The sequence below is a fragment of the Tubulanus polymorphus genome, chromosome 2, assembly GCF_964204645.1.
Source record: "Tubulanus polymorphus chromosome 2, tnTubPoly1.2, whole genome shotgun sequence".
NCBI classification, from domain to species: Eukaryota; Metazoa; Nemertea; class Palaeonemertea; order Tubulaniformes; family Tubulanidae; genus Tubulanus; species Tubulanus polymorphus.
Window position 1 is genome coordinate 6,927,519 of NC_134026.1, and position 17,324 is coordinate 6,944,842.

At 38.1% G+C, this 17,324-nt stretch overlaps 1 protein-coding gene across 1 annotated transcript; it reads left to right on the forward strand.

Annotated features, from left to right (window-relative positions):
- The first annotated feature begins 1,559 nt into the window (after window positions 1-1,559).
- Window positions 1,560-8,358, forward strand: LOC141899428 (NK1 transcription factor-related protein 1-like). Its single transcript, XM_074785724.1, has 2 exons — window positions 1,560-2,362; window positions 7,624-8,358. The coding sequence occupies exons 1-2, from the start codon at window positions 1,804-1,806 to the stop codon at window positions 8,199-8,201; spliced, it is 1,137 nt and encodes a 378-aa protein (XP_074641825.1). The 5' UTR covers window positions 1,560-1,803; the 3' UTR covers window positions 8,202-8,358.
- The last annotated feature ends 8,966 nt before the right edge of the window (window positions 8,359-17,324 follow it).

Here is a 17,324-nt window from a genome sequence, read left to right on the forward strand (position 1 = left end):
GTTGTTACTATTAACAATATACAATAGAGTATAGAGTTTACTGATCACCAGCTGTTTATAGTCTGTTACGAGCTTATTAACCACAGCGCTTAGACTTCACACGTTGAGTCCATATAATTAAACACTTCTACTAATTAACGATTAATATTAATTGGTTCCCACTGCTACTGCTGTTGCTGCTGCCACTGCTGCTGCTAACTGTTTATTCCTATTGAACTTTTTTGTTAAACCGTTTTTAAACATTTAGCTATTTATTAAAAAATATCTTTTAAAAACATGTATCATCTGAGATAAGGATTCGGTTAGTTTGACTGAAATCGGGTCATTTCATTTCAAATGTTTTCACCCAAGAATCAAACTTTAACTGTAGAAATGGATCCTACCGTGGAACATGGATGCTATGGGCCAGTTTTACTTAAGAATTGCTTAGAGAAAACCAGTGCATTTAACCATTGTAATTGTCCAACAGTTAACTGTAACTTTTTTGTACAACTAGCCACAGATGTATAAAATGAAGACATATTCAATACATTTTCTTCGATTTCAAGAAAATTGTATTTTATACATTGTTTACACATTTACATGATGGTTTGTTAAAAGTAGGTATCGTTTCATCATTATTTATACTAAGCATATCCACTTCAAGTATCAGTAAAATGTGTCAATTCTGTCTGGATTTAATTTCCAAAAGTCACGTAATGATTACAACTAAATAGACCACAAACTATCTGTGTCAAACCGATCGTTAAAAAATGTTTTCGAAAACCTGAACTAAGTAGAAACAGATTTGACCTGTAAACCATTGATACGCCATGTGTTAGCTCTAGTCCCCGTTAGTTTTGGTACTGAATTATTCACGGAATTGCATTTGGGTTCGAACCCTAGAATAAACGGATACAAATTTGACGAATTCACCGCCTCGATCAATACAGTAAACAAGTAAATCAAAATCAAGTAATCAAAATCCGTACGAGATTGCAGTTTGGTTCGAATGCCAAATTTTACACATTAATATTAGTGAATATTGAAATTTTTATATGTTTTTTTGTATCAATAAATTCGTAGCTTCGGCATATACATAAATGGAAATAAAAATAAATTCCGGAATTATATTGAAAATTGGGTTCGGACCCCAAAATAAACAATTGAATGTTGAAACATTCAACAATCAACAGTCAATCCTCAGTTTCGGTAAGCAAATAAATATGAAATATAAACACCAATTGGCGGCTTCTTAACCAATTGTCTCTTAATCAATTGAGGAATCAAATGTCAGAAATATGTTGAAGAATCAACTCTGTTTTCTATACAACAAAGTCGAAGCTCTTTCTCGTAGAAAGAGGCGTTCCCGACGCTTTCGCGCATAATCGACAGAACACACCTCTTTACAGATTACCACCGACAAATCAGAGCTCGCCGAACTCAAATCGCGCTCGGCTGGTAAGACGATCAGTTTATTGCGACAGCCAATTAGAAACGTGCACCTCTCCCATCGCGATATATCAATTAGATCTAAAAACATCAGTACACGTCGATACAGTTCGGGCAACGAGGATTTAACAAGGCGTGAATAAACGACAAGCGATATTTCCATTATCTCAAGTGCCAATAACTTTATAATAGACCAGAGGACGAGACGGTACCAGCAGCAGCAGCAGCAGGTCTCACAACCGCCACAGAATCAGTCACGACAAGTTGACCTGCTATGACAATGTCATCACCGGTGCAGCATTGTTAGTGTCACACGGGTTTCTCAGATTCAGTTTCGTTTAAACTATCTAGAATAATTCTATATAAACAGCGATGACATCGACCTCGATGCTCGAAAATTCTTCGGACTCGAAAGATTTGGCCGCCAAAGACGCGGGACAAATAAATATGGATTGTTTACCGTCGGATTTATCGATTAAAAGTTCGTTATTGACGTTAGCGGCGCCCGGTAAAACGGATTCGAACGCTGCGATAAATTCGGGTTCGAACCCGGCGTCACCCTTGTCAAAAACCGTTCCGATATGCGCCATGACGAGCGCGCCTTCGACTACAACCACATCGTCACTTTCGTCTTCATCGCCGTGTCAACAATCGTCTCCACATCAACCGATAACTCAAGCGTCTCCTAGCAACGATTCATCGTCGCCAATTTTAATCAGACCTCAACAACAACAACAGCATCAACAACAACAAAATGGCGGCAGCTCAAAAATTACCTCATTCAGCGTTGCCGATATACTGGACCCTAAAAAATTTACAGGAAACGCGGCCCCGATTCGTAAAACAGTTTGGCACCCGTGGATGGACCGAGTTGAAAGACGCGAATCTGATGACGATGACGTCAGTTCTAACGCCGATAGTCTTAAAGACGGTAAGTTTTATTTATTAGAAGATTCTTGGAGTAATCAGTCCGATTATTCCTCGAAAGAAAGAACATCGCAATATCATCGGTTCGGGTTTATTATCTCGGGCTAATTCGGTGGGAGATGTAGAGATTATTTTCAAAATTTGCGTCCTGAATTTGCCTAGATTGCGTTATGCACAAAACGTGAAATATTTTCGAATCTAGAATATTTTCGTTGCCAAAAATATCTGGATATTCTTGTGTAGTAGACGGGCCCTGGCCTGAGTACCTATAGGGCCCGCACGGAATACCGGGGTGCCGGTTTTATAGACCGCATATTAAACTATCATCCCCTGGATAATCCGTAATCTAAAGCTTATAACTATGGAAGTAAATGGCAAGTTTCGGGAGGCCCTAATAAGATTTTTTCTAAGCGCACATGCATACACAATATCATAAGCAACTGCCTTAAAGCAATATCGGGATCATAAAAGCCATATGTAATCTTTCTCGTATATGAGCGACTCAAAGATATTGCGTTTATTTGAGTGTGAGTGTGAATTCGCGGTCAGCCCGGTCCAGCTATCAAGAATTTGGAAAAGAACTTATAATTAGGTCTTTTGTGATTCCTAATTTAGTTGCAGATTTGAAATTAGCTCATTCCAAATGTTATAACTGTTAATTGACCGTTGGATATACCGTGCTCAAAAATCCTGCACAATAAGAATGATATGAGCCTGAAAGGTTTTCTTGGGCTGATGTTTTATTCGACTTTCTAAAATATTCATTATGATTTATTTCTATTAATGGAGCACTCTCGATCCGTGTTGTAAAGATGATATAAAATCCATGCTGTACACTAAAAAAATAGAGTATTAGATATTTCGTTGAGGTTACAATTCATTCGACATTCAGCAGGAAAATTGAAAGAAAAATGAAAAATAATGAACTGGAATTTTACAGGAAAACATGTTTTCCGATGAGTTTTTTTTAGCGGTGCCCCCCCTTTGGTCCTATCCTGAAAATACTGATACCAACTTCATATCAATTCAATCGTGATTACTCGTAGATTTTGCTCATATCAACTAAAATTCATATAAATTGCTGCATTTTCGTCTCGCCAGATTCGAACAATTTCATAGCGAATTATTCATCATCCAGCAAAATATTTTTGAGGTCTACACTTCGCCTATATAGAATAAAAAGATTTCCCATCAAAGGCTATAAGCCAATATACAGACAAACATTCAGTTTAGAAATAATGTTTCTTCTTTTTACGGAATAAAATACACTGTATACATTTTTGTACCATGGACTCTGGAATCCATGATTACCGTACACATATGAAAATATTCTGAGTAGATATAATGGATGATATATTAGTTTTTTTAATGGACTCTAATACGATTTAGAGTCCATGGCAGCGGCGGATCCAATGCTAATGGAAGGATACGGGGGGATCCCCTCTTAAAAAAGTCAAGTTGCCCCGAAATTTTGAGAAAAATGGAAATAACTAACAGATAGCAAAAGGTGTTCCCCTCCCTGATTCAGACTAGATCATTTTGCCCCCTAAACGGTTTTTTCTTGAATTTAGAAATGAGAAATGTTTTACAAATTTGAATCGTTTTCACACACGCATACTCAGGAATGCGAAAAAAGCTTAGGAAATATTAATTGGTAGCCGTGTGGTTTTTGTATATATCGCAAACTGCTTTATAAGGTGGGTGGCAAAAACCGCTCTTAAAAACTCAGCGCGATAAGTTAAATTGCAGATGTTCGCAGCTGTTCTAAAAGTGTCGCTTTAGCATCTGTACAACACGTTTATCCATCAAATATCGTTTCAACCAAATCATCTGTTCGGTTCTGCAACTTGCAGCTTCACTCGCAGCTGCTCGGCAGATGATACAATCTGTAAATAATTAGTCTCACTAAAAGTGGTGTCATTCGCCCTATTATTTATTTAGTTTAGTTACAATTAGCGTCCGTATAACACGGCTCAGCGGTAAACACTATACTCACTTTAGGCACATTACGTATTGTATATACAAATTACCCGCCATCAGTAGAACGTGGAAAAAACACTCGTTACAGACTCAACGAGCCCGCTATTACATTCTTCTCATAAACACAGTCTAATAGACAACCATCTTTATCATCATTTCAGAGGGATCTCTCGAATTTCAGTGTCTTTAAAAAAGCCCTTTCTAAATTACCCTAACAGTGTAAGTGGAAAAATACAAAGTCTTAACGAGCACCCTATCAGATACGTCTCATAAATACTACATGGTAGATATAGTCTATAGACAGCCTTCTTCATTTCAGTATGATATCTAAGGATCTCTTGAATTTAAAAGTCTTTAAAAAGCTCTTACTAAATTACCCTAAAACATGAGTGTGAAAAAATACTGAGTTTTAACGAGCACCATCATTCTTCTCAAACGGTTTCAGACTAATAAACACTGTATCATCATTTCTGATAGTATCTGGATCCCTCAAATTTCAGAATTGCTCATTCTGGCTATATCTTCATTATGTAAATACTTGTTTAAGTTTAGAATAGAGACTCCTCAGAATTTCTGAATTCCCCGTATAACAGGGTGTGGACTACACTCAACGAGCCCTTCTCAACATAAATCCCAGATAAATACAAACCCCTCAAACGCTGAGCTAAAAAGTGGAGTCACCCTTAGAATTTCACAGTCTTGTAAAGGCCCATCGAAACGCACACGCTAAATAGAGACCCGTCACAAGCACCTTGTCAGTTTCGAGAAATCTTATTGCAAAGAACGCTGTTTGATATGATATTAAGGCAACTATTTTTTGGACAAGTTTTTTCTCATAATGACGAACATGAACCAAATTGGGTGATTGTTATCACATATCGATTAGTGAATCTTGTCTTTATAAGTTGCTGATTTAAGGCTAGTGGGAAGGGCAATGATTTAAACACGTTTTTAAAAGTATGGTTTTCACGTAGTGTGGATGATGGGGAGAGATTGAGTAGGGAACAGATGATAGAGGAAGGTAACATTGTTATAAACAACTTTCAAACTTTACATCGAATAAACCATGTGCAGCAGATCCCTCACAAAAATATTCAGCTGTTTCGAGATTTTTATACGAGAACGAAAGCATTTTCCAACCCATTTACCATCATGACAAATAATCTCCTTCCAACCGACTGACAACCGAGCGTTTAAATACGAACGATGATCACGTGTTTTAACCGTTAATTAACGGGTTCAATTGTTGAGTGTTGTGTGGTAACCAGATGAGATGATGAACAATTTGTCGAATGTATATAAACAGATAGGGATGAGATGGGAGGCTAGTGGTCGCTATGGTGTTAGAGTCGAGTAACAATCTTCAAAGATACCGGTAAACCTTCCCTAGAAACCGAAAGTGTAAACAGCATTTGGGTGTTGCGGATCTTTCTCAAGAGATTCTACTTTCGTAAAAATTTGGTGCAGTGGTCTAATGATTATAATTAGAGGTTAATTACTGAAGTTATTGAGGATGAAGGTCGCTATTGGTAACCAATCATAATCTTACTGAATCGTTGAAGTAATCGATCGAGAATGAGAAGGTCGTCATCAGTAACTAATAATTTTACTGAATCGTTGAAGTTATCGAGAATGATAAGGTCGCCATTAGCAAATATCGAACCGAAGGAAAACTTCATAAGTAGTCTGTTATGCCTGTCATTAGAGTTAAGTAATTTTGGGAATCGTAGTGCAGGTTTTTCAATGCACATTTCATCATAATTGTCCTCGGTTCTAAAGTCGTGATCTATTTCCATTGTTACAAATCTATGATATCGCATTAAGCAGTATTTTGACCTGAACAATGAAACAAACGCTATTATATTACGTTTTCTTTAACAAGACCTCGCCAATAAAATACACAAGGATTTTATAGCCCCCCGAACAGGGCTATCAATTTAATGACATTCGTGGATTTGCTAATCATCGTATCGGCACGTACTGGACATGACCAGATAATAGTGCTAACCGCTTAATAGGTGACTGTTATACAAACTCGACAATGAACATTTTCACATGAAAAGACATTTTAGTTCGCAAGTCAACGAACACTGAAGGCGTTTGATCGTAATTTTGACATGTTAAATGTGTAAATGATAGCCGTATTGTGAGGTATGATAACAGGCTACCTGACTGTGCATCTATTAAAACCCTTTATCTAAAAAATATCATCGGCGATCGCGATACGGTTTGACTGGCTGGGACTCGAGCCCAACTCGGCTAACCCGTGACTCGAGTTCGAACGGATGTCGTCAGTATTTTGAACAATGTTGAATGATCTACGAGTTCTTTATCGAGAAATCTGACCACGATCGAGGACCGGTCTGTGATGATTGACTCTGGTTCTGTAATGCAAGTGTAAAGCACTTCCCCCAAAACAGTCTGACCCTCTTCTATACATCAAAAATATCCCAGCCTGTTAAAGTGAGTGGTCTTCGCCAATCCAATTTTGGAGGAAATGCATCGTAATCCAAGTCTTATTCCATCAACACAGAGAAGCATGGGAACTGACTCTATCTAAGTCAACCCCCCTAATCGTAATTCCATAGACCAATCTAGAATACTCCAGATCCCTATTCCATAGAACTCATTGAGATATTCCAGCCTTATATAAGCACTGAAAGATTTCCATAATGATCAGAGGCAGTTGGGACTTTACCAATCCTGCACTTATGGAGAAAAACCATCTTAATCAGTACCTGGCATTGGTATTTTTCACTATGCCCAGTTTCTGCCATTATCTGGATGATATGATGATTGCAATTAAATTTCACTCATATTTCACGTAATAGAGAATCGAATTGTGTTATTTTATCTAGTATTAGAGAACCCTCGCACCGGAGGAGGAGTAAAGGTATAATTATTTATACACCTAACTCCCATTACTACTAGTGGCGTAAACATTACATAATTATATCCAATAGCACACCTTCCCGTTCATAAATTAGTCATATACCGGCTCTAGTTAATGAGTAGGGGATGCGATGTGATGTGAGGGGGTATAGGGTTACATTCTACACGCGATAAACTTTGATTTTGACACCTTTTGTATATAATACAACACTAAAAGTGCTGCCACTTCAGGCCTCTTCATATCATAAACATTAGGAGTGCCAGAGCAATGGCTTCTTGGTATCGATCAACTATAATTGTCAAAGCACCATCAAGTAGCACTCCGGTTTAACTTGTTAAGTGTCATTAGGTGTCTTTAGGTGTCTTAAAGTGCCTCTACGCTTGTCATTACAGAATCGGACGAGATGCAATGTCAAGGTCAACATTCACTTCAGGATGCGGACGACACGTTAATGGACACATCCGGTTCCGGTTTAGACAGCGGTAAAGAGGACGACGGCGCATCGGATTGCGAGAAAAAGAAACGTAAAAATTCGTCGCAAAATGGCGCCGGTAGTGACTCTGGTAAAGTGGGTAAACCAAGACGCGCCCGGACTGCTTTCACTTACGAACAATTGGTGGCGCTGGAGAATAAATTCAAAACTACGCGTTATCTATCCGTGTGCGAAAGACTGAATTTAGCCTTATCTTTGAACCTGACCGAAACACAGGTTAAAATCTGGTTCCAAAACCGACGGACTAAATGGAAAAAACAAAACCCCGGACTAGACGTGAATAGTCCCACGATGAGTACTAGTCCTTTGAGTAGTGTGACGTCATACGGTGCCGGGTATCCTTCTAGTCTCCTTTACGGTCAAACGATTAACCCTTACCTGCCGACTTCCTCCGCGGTCGGGCCGTTTGGACTTTATAGACCACCGAAAACTTTAAACGGACAAATATATTTCCCATATTTTAACCAATCAGTGTAGTACAAACAGAAATGCTTCTTCTATGTGCTAGTGCTAATGTAATATGTAAATTCTGTACAGATTGCGCCCCCTCTCGGAAACATAACGAACTATTCAACAAAGGACAAGTGAATATCTTTTGATCTGCGAAAAAATGGTGCGATATTCTTTTTTTGAAAGAAGGAAAATATGTAAAATATTATTTAAATGTTCATTATATATAAAAATAAAAATGTTATTTGTATTGAATATCGTTATCCGTATGCAGTTTTAAACTTTAAGGACCGAATTCTCACAATTTCACCAAAAGATGTCAATGCTTTGTGTTTGTTGAGATTTTTGACACCAATGGCACTGGAGCACGACTGACTCAGGTCCTGGCAGTTAAGTTTAAGTAAACTTAAGTTAAGTTAAATTTATAGACCAACCTCACCGACTGGCGGGTTGCCTGACTGAAAAAAAGAAGAATCAATTGCATGCTGAAATGACGTCTATGACTATATAGAAATCCCGCGAATTTCTTTATCAAAGCAATTTCAGTTCTATCGATTATAATAAACAAAACTTTAAAACCACTAAAAATCTAAAACTGTAATGGCCTTTGTCTTATGTATTTGCCAAATCATTCCAAAGCAAATCGGCGAGACCTGTCGCAGGAAATTCCTTTTGAAAATTACCCTTCTTTATCGCGATTAAATTATTGTCCGATTCAAAAGTTACTTCCGCTGAATGTTGTTTCATCACATACATCACAGGAGGGTTCGAATCCCGATATCGTTGCGTCAGACATGTTCGGATTTCGAGAGATAATTAGAAAATAAAGACCTCATTTTCTCGCGCTAGCACATCACTATCAGACCGAGAAACAAATCAATTACTTCGTACGATTGTAAAATTGCCATCTCACGCAAAGCTCTCAATATGTGCTTTTATTAATTGAACGTCTACGAATATGGTATTTTTATCCGACAAAATCCCAATCATCGTCTTTTCAATTTACGCCGCAGATATAGAAGGACTCACAGTATACGATCAGTACCATACAATAGTAATTATAGCGAGGACTTGTGTTCAACATCCAACACGTAATTGCCTCTAAAATATCCGCAGTGTTTAGATGTAATGAATTAACAGATTCTCTCGGCTTGGTAATTGTATTCATTACAACTGGATCCGTCTCGCATTAAGGAATCTTCGCCAGCTGATCGATCTGACTAAGCTGGTGACAGCCCGTAAAAAGAGATAGTTCTGAAAACAAGTCTTAGCTCGTGTTTGTGCCGGCGGGAAAAGGGAATTAGTCGGAGATGTATTTTATAAGCTCGTCGCCGATTTCAATTATAAGAATTAAACGTCTATTGACTCGTGTCAATTGGACGCCAGGTGTTACGACACTCAGGCAGATCGAAGACTACTTTACGGCAATGTATCCACTCTATTGCATATTTAATGATTGTCCAATCAGCGCTCAGCATACATTCACCGCGTTACAACCAGTTAATTATGAAGTAACAATAGCAATTCTAGGTAAACACAGCAGTGAATGGGAATTTATAGATCTCAATTTACCGGATATCGCGCTTTCGTCAGTCCCGACCAACACTGATTTAACTAGACCAGTAATTGCTATAATTGGTTCAATAAAAGAACGTATTGTTTTCCGATCCCAATTTGATAAAATCAACAGAATATCAGCGTCTCGAATGACAGCCAATCGGAGGACATCAAACAATCCCTGATTAGATTTGTATTCGCAGTTTGTTAGGTTTTAATACTGAGGGTCGATTCTAACATCGTAACTCGAGATCCAAACCAATTTTTCACAGATACCATCGGGGCGGCGTATGCGCCACAATTCATATCGAAAGGAACTAAAAGCACCGAAGTAAAAACAGGGTCAAACATTCTTTGACTCAATTTGACTCAATCAGGGCCTAGTTAGACCCCAATCCCAGTTCCACAGTTGTGTGGGTTTAATTTGACTTTGAACCCAGTTCCACATTTGCGTGGGTTCAATTTGACACTGAAACCAGTTCCACAGTTGTGGAGGCTTGATTTAATTATCAACCCAGTTCCACATTTGTGTGGGTTTAAACAATCAGACTCTGGACCTAGTCCCACAGTTGTTCGGGTTTCTTGGGGTTGAATTGCGCCAAAATCTCAAGAAGTACTGGTTTGCCTGAAACTTTGACATGCGTGCGGTGTAGGTATACAGTACATTGTGCTGCATTTACAATTACTTTATTACACGGACACATGACATTTTACCAGAGACACAAACAAGTTTAAAGATTTCTCTTCATTCTTTCCAGTTTTTTTTAAACCTCCTATAACTCAATCCGTGACAGTCATGAGAATAGTAAGTTTCAGATATCTATAGTCGACCACAAACCTGGTAGAAGTTCTTAAAAACATTTTATATCAGTATAATTACACTGGGAACATGAGGACAATAGTGTTCTTGTAGTTGTTATTTCCACGTCAGTGCTCGTTGAAGAGCTCCATTTTAGAGACATTAATTCTTAATGGCTTTGATTAAATTCACTGATTATGTATTTAATATTGTCCACGAAAGAATATAAAAAACTGTGTGGTCTTTTCTTCTATCGTTTTACACGGAAAATCCAGGGTCGGTTATCTATACTTCCGCTCCTCCTGCACTATGCGCACAACGCATGTCTAATGTTTGATATCTTATATCTTAAGTCGTAGATCTTGATGATCATCGGGTTCAAAATGAAGTAGAAATAGTTCAGTGTAGAAGATAGTTAAATATGTACAGATGTCTCTACATGACAAGTTCAAAATCTATAGGAGAAAAAAAAACCGTTTTGAATTACTTAGAAAATATAAGATTTATTATAAAAACATCGAAAAGTATTGCATTCATTCCAAAAACAATACTATGTATTTATATTGAATTCGTTCCAATTGTTATAGTTCAAATTGTTATAAAAACAATACAAAGTATTGGATTCTTTACAAAAACAAAACTTATAGAATTCTTTACGAAAACACAATACAAAGTATTGTATTCCTTACAAAAGCAATACAATGTATTGAATTCTATACAGAAATAATAAAAAGTGTTGGATTCTTAATACAAAAAAAATCGTATGGGGAAACTAAAAAAAGTATTGGATTTAACACAGAAAGCATATCATAAAATCTTTTTTCATTTTTGCTTTCAATCGATGAAAACAGTTTGAATAATGAAACGACTGATTTGAACCGTCGATGCTGCTGTTGCTGCTGCTGCCGCTGATATTGCTGCTGATGTTGCTTGCCCCGCCGTTAATTGACAATGACTGATTCTAAACTTATCCCTAACGAGTTTTATCCATCGTTGTAAACGTACTTATCATCAGACAAAGTGTCTCTTTCCGGCGCTTTCTTATCCCTTACCCTTATCCCCGTAATCCTCGACGTCCAACATAAATAATATAATAGATTTACTTGTTAAGTCGTTACGTCCATCATCAATTTTATATCCTCATTATGTCAGCTTTGAACGGGTGGGTTAAGTTAGTTTAATGTCGGTTATCAGTTAATTTGCGGCGGCGATGAAGAGACATTGCATTGATTTAATCGATACACTGTAGCAGCAGCAGCAGCAGCAGCAGCCATCCCCGCGCAATGTCACTGCGGTATACACTCCATTAATTGACAAACTTCTACTGGGCTTAAAACGGGACAACCGATAAAAAACATGTCATTAGTTCATTCTCTCATGCTGCTACTGGTACTATTACTGCTACTGGTACTGCTGCTGCTGCCGCCGCCGCCACCGATGAACTGCTTACCCTCGTCCACTGTGGGCCCCAGTCCAATGTGAACGCCATCCCTAGTGTGCCTTTCAGGTCGTATGTGTCCCAGACCTATCTTTGCCCAAGATTGGAAATCTCTGTACCCAGTCCCCTCTTAGTCTCAGTCCCCACTGTTAGCCCTAACCATATCTGCATTGCAGTCGCCTCTGTGCCTCAGTCCACTGTAGCCCAAGTCCAATTTACATTTCAGTCTCTCTGCCACCTACAGTCACCTACGAGCGTGTCCTAGTCATCTCTCTGTTTCACAGGAAATATCTTTTTTTCAGGCAGAAATCATTTCGATAGGAGTCAGACAGTAAAAAGTTGGGACTTGTATCTCTATAATAGTTAATCTGGTCACTTCATCGAAAGCAATTATTATCGTCTTTGTTGATGAGTAAATCCAGGAGTAGCGGATATTCTACTGATTGATGCTCTGAGCCGGGAGTAAGGTCTCCTGTGACCGGGTATAAGAACAGCTTGCTCCACACGTATATTGCGCGCGGTAGATAAAGTGAAACCGAATTATCCGCACACGTTCGCGCTGTTTCGTTCTCACAGTTCGGCAGTTTTCGGCCGGTATCGTGTTAATCCGGCATAATCCGTGATGATCCGGAACGAGCCGAACTAAAGCGGATTGATTTCTATTGGGCGCGTGTTGTGGCTGTGTGAGCCATCTGTCCCAGACATACGTCCCTCATTGTGGGACTATTGTTCTCACTATAATGCCAACACGTTACAACAATGCACCAACAATGCGTTCATTGTTTTTTTCATTGCTTTGTCAATTACCGGTTTCTGTGAAGTGACAATTTTCGCAGGATTGAAATCACTGCACACAAAAAAAAACTGAATAAATCTTAACGCCCAATACGTATGTGACTGGATGAATGTAGCAGCTCCGACTCAATTTCTCAGTTAGCAAGATAAAAACCCACTATCTACAGATTAAAAGAATCTAAAAACAAGAATTCATTTATTCAATCTAGAATATATAGAATACACGACGTTTCGATCTCACCCTAGAGATCATCGTCAGCCCTTGAAAAATTATCAAGATAATTGGTGTACTGTATTGGTGTACTCTCGTAAGTGGCTGAGTTCCCGGTCTTTCCCTTCCAAACAAAAATTGAGTCATCGATGGCTCTATAGTTCGGACATCGGTTTATCTGTAAACCTGGAAAAATTACTCCAAGGTAAATAGTTGCAAATACAAAAGAATTGGTGTCTGAATCAGCTCTTAGATCCGCTCCTGACTGCTGGTGGCCATCACCCCTCTCCCTTTTTCCTCTTTCCTCCAGCTCGGTTTAAACTATTTTCAAATGTGTTGGGGCTTGAATCTTCTCAGATTTTATCACGTTTATGTTCCTATAAGGGGTATACCCGACGTACTGTGTGTGAGAGTTTCTTTTTGAGGAATTGGAACGAGCCATAGTCATTGGAGAGCCAGGAACGGACTCGTACCTGTAACAGGTGATCTGACAAAACCACTGCCTATCCTGTCGTGGTAGGGGGTAGGGGTTAGGGTCTGACCCCTCTCTGTAATAGTAAACAGAATCCCGTGAAAAATCTAGACGTTTTCCCTGCAGAGAACACTATATAACCTGTTTCCAACCTGTTCAGATGTTTTAACATATTTCATCATTTACAATGTATTCTTGCACAACGAATGTTGATATTTCATTTAGTTACATTAACATTTCAAACAATGATCACCATTCACAAAATTTGAGTGAATTGAGTCAGGATTCTGAAAATTGATTTTTCATTTGATGCAAGCAATACATTGTGAGTTTCAATGAATAAGACATCACTTCATTTTGCGTCAGTCTACTGAAACGGTCAGTTAATTATCGTGAATCATGAATTCTACACAGACGCAAATCGGTCGAACTTACTGCAGTTACATCATCCTCATGTCTGTAGTGAACAGGTCTGGAATCTACCGTACTGTGTCACTGGTCTTTCTGCCTGTCGTGTTCCTGTTAGGAACCTTTGGAAATTCAGCTACTTTCCTGATTATGATAAGTCGTAGATTCAGCAGTTTATCTTACGCTAACTATCTTATCGTTTTGTCTCTCAGTGATTTCATATTCTGCATCAATTTTACACTGATGCCTGTTTTACAGTTTGTTCTTTTGCATCTAAACACTGGTCCGATATTCATCATGAGTTCAGTGATCAGTTGTAAAATCTATGAGTTTTTGATGGCACTTGCTGTGAGCAATAGTTCGTGGTTAATCGTAGCAATATCTCTAGAACGTGCGGCAGTTGTGCTCTTCCCGTTCACATCTCGTTTGATATGTACACCGAGATTCGCTAGATTTACAATATTCATAATTACCGCAGTGAATGTACTGGTTCTATATCTCACACCTGCTTTATCGATTCATTTTTCTGACCAGTTTTTCGGATGTTTCTTTGAATTATTTGACCAAATAACATTCTTCACCATATTTGTCATACACGTTTATGTGCTGCCTTTATCGTTGATTCTAACATCAAATTCTGTTATAATAGTTCAGTTATTCAGAGGTTCAAAAATGGTTTCATCTGATCAGAAAACTACAAAATCAAAACGTACAACAATAATGCTTGTAACTGTTTCACTCGCGTTTGCAATGTTCACACTTCCATCAACTATTTCTTCGTTGTTACCTATCTCCCCGCCACAGAGAGATTTTCTATATGACATATTCACACAATTTCATGTTTGCAACTACGTGGTCAATTTTTACGTTTATCTTTTACTGGGACGAGAAATTCGTGAATATTTCTGTATGAAAATCTGCTGTAGAAATTCAAACAAATAACCAGTGATTTCAAGTCTGACTCACTTAATACAACTTAAACTGGAATTTACTGTGGACTGGTGACTTCATTCGATTTTACCTGACATTATAGAAACAGAAGGAACATCTATGATTAATCAGCTTGATGAATATAGAATAATGAATAATTTGTTGAGCCGACTTTTTGTTGGATGGACTACCAGGAGCTTATCAAAGTCCGATTTAGATCTTGTTCATAATCCTCAAAACTGGTGGCCATGCACTTCGGTGCAATCATTTGATCGTTCTACATATGGGTCTCCTCCCATAGAATACTTAACAAACGCATGAAGATATATTAACATTTAACCAATTGATAAAATCAGAACTTATCATAAATCTGAGTAAAAGGAAAAATGCTAGAAATTATTTATTTGTCGAACGGTAAGATGTGCTCCAGCCATACTGTATCGCGAATTTTCAGTCAATCGGTCTTCCCATGACTCGGGTGTTAATTTTGCCGGGCCCAGGTCGAGTCCGAGGTTAGGCTGCGACGTTTGATGAAGGAATTATTATAGAATTCATCTTAAGACACGCATAATTTATTTCTCAATTGAATAGATCCGCGCAAATGTTGAGGATATCAGACTCTCAATCGCTGCCCGGGTATCGCACCGAGTCATAGAGAGGTCTATAAAATCGGATTAGCGCCCGCCCCCGGGTGTCAAAACAGTCTCGGAGTTCAAACACAATCACACAATCGCTCGATCACATCGATTGTGACAAATCTGGAAAAATGAAAGTTTCATGACATCGTCCTGTCTAATATCAGAACAGCTTATCTTCTAAATAACAGCTTCGGGATTTTATAAACAATATTCGAAAGAACTTCAGCAAACAGATTGATTATATTTACAAAGGCAAAATGAATAGATGATTAAACCTTAAGAATTCGGCAGTATCTCGACGCGGCAGACAACTAATATGTTTACCGATGGGATTGTGAAACAGTGTAGGATTGCCCGGTCCTTTAATAATGACGGTATATTAGTCGAGATAAAGCACTGTTTATAGCCAGTCGAGTCGGACCGATTATGTTGTAAACGCAGCTAACGAGGAGGTTATCACGCTGAATATCGCCACCCGTAGAATAATGAGCTGAAAGATTGTCCCGTTATGACATTCTTAGAGGTTTTTATGACAATGTGATTAGGGCAATCGGTGAAATTGACACAGGAAGTGGACGGATTTTACGCAGACTGTAAACCTATAATTCATTACATATTACACTTCTTTAGGAAGTAACGTAAATCCGTAATAAAGAAACGACTTTTCCGATTTCCTGCGCTGATTATTGGGTGTAATAAAATTCGTTATTGTATGTGAAATAACAATTCTTCGAGCGGCTTTGTCACAATTTTGTTGCATTGGTTTATATTGCCGTTCATAAAAAAGACTGACTGCCGAAAACACGCGAAATAGGATTATTTTCATCTAATTGAATATAAAACTTTCAAGTTTTCCGGTAGTTGAGATCTGTTTATGCTTTGCCAACTGTCAATATATTTCGAAACGTCTGTTAAACGGATCTAAAACATAAGATGAACCAGAAATCCAAGAATCTGTTTTTATTTAGAAAACACATCTATTCTCCAAACATTATATGGTACTAGGATCGTAACAATGTATATGACCGGACCGAGTTCGTTCTACCTTGGATGATTACTCCAAGGTTCTACAGTTCGGCTTCTTCAGTTTCCAGTTCCACAGTTCATATGGTCCCAATTCAACTGGCTCTTACAAAATCTATTCGATTTACATAAACCGATGCTCGAAATTCTAAGTTAGTTATAACAGATATAAATGGTTATAACCGAGTGTAGTGGGTTTAATCCTATTTTTGCTATTAACTAAAAAGATAAAATGTTAAGAGAGAGTCCAAACATTTGACTTAATTACTTTATTGACAAATTTCGACATCTGATTTTATATGGGCTAAATCTTACTATTACCTACATTTCTTGTTCAGTCTGTTCACTCCTAGCCGAGATATAATATCTTTCTGGCTTTATCTCTGAACTAATATAGAGTTGAGTCTCTATGTATCAAGATAAAGAAACGATTTAGTCATTAGAACTGATTGGTTTGTGGGTAATTTAAAATAGCCTACAGAATATGTTACTAATCTAAATGTGAGATAAACTAAAAGTTCTTCACACCTGATAGAATGTAATATAGCAATTCACCTGTTCCGCATCAGGCAGTAAATTACTTTGTAAAACTGATAAAACCTACAAAGTTAAACTGTCAAATTGGTGCGTGTTGAGATAACGAGTGAGTGTTAGAGCGCGCACGATCTGTAATGAGTTCCATAGTTAAACTAGTAGAATCTGTCTTCGCCTTCTTAATGAACGCTTCTACGAAGATAAAGACTTCAGCAGAACGGGCTGTAGATTATTCAACTAAAGAGCAAGCACACTTACAAGTGTATATATAGGTCCAGCACTAATGGCTTTGTGTCTTAAATTTAGAATGTCTAGGCCTAGGGTCGAGATCCTGGTTTATTTTTT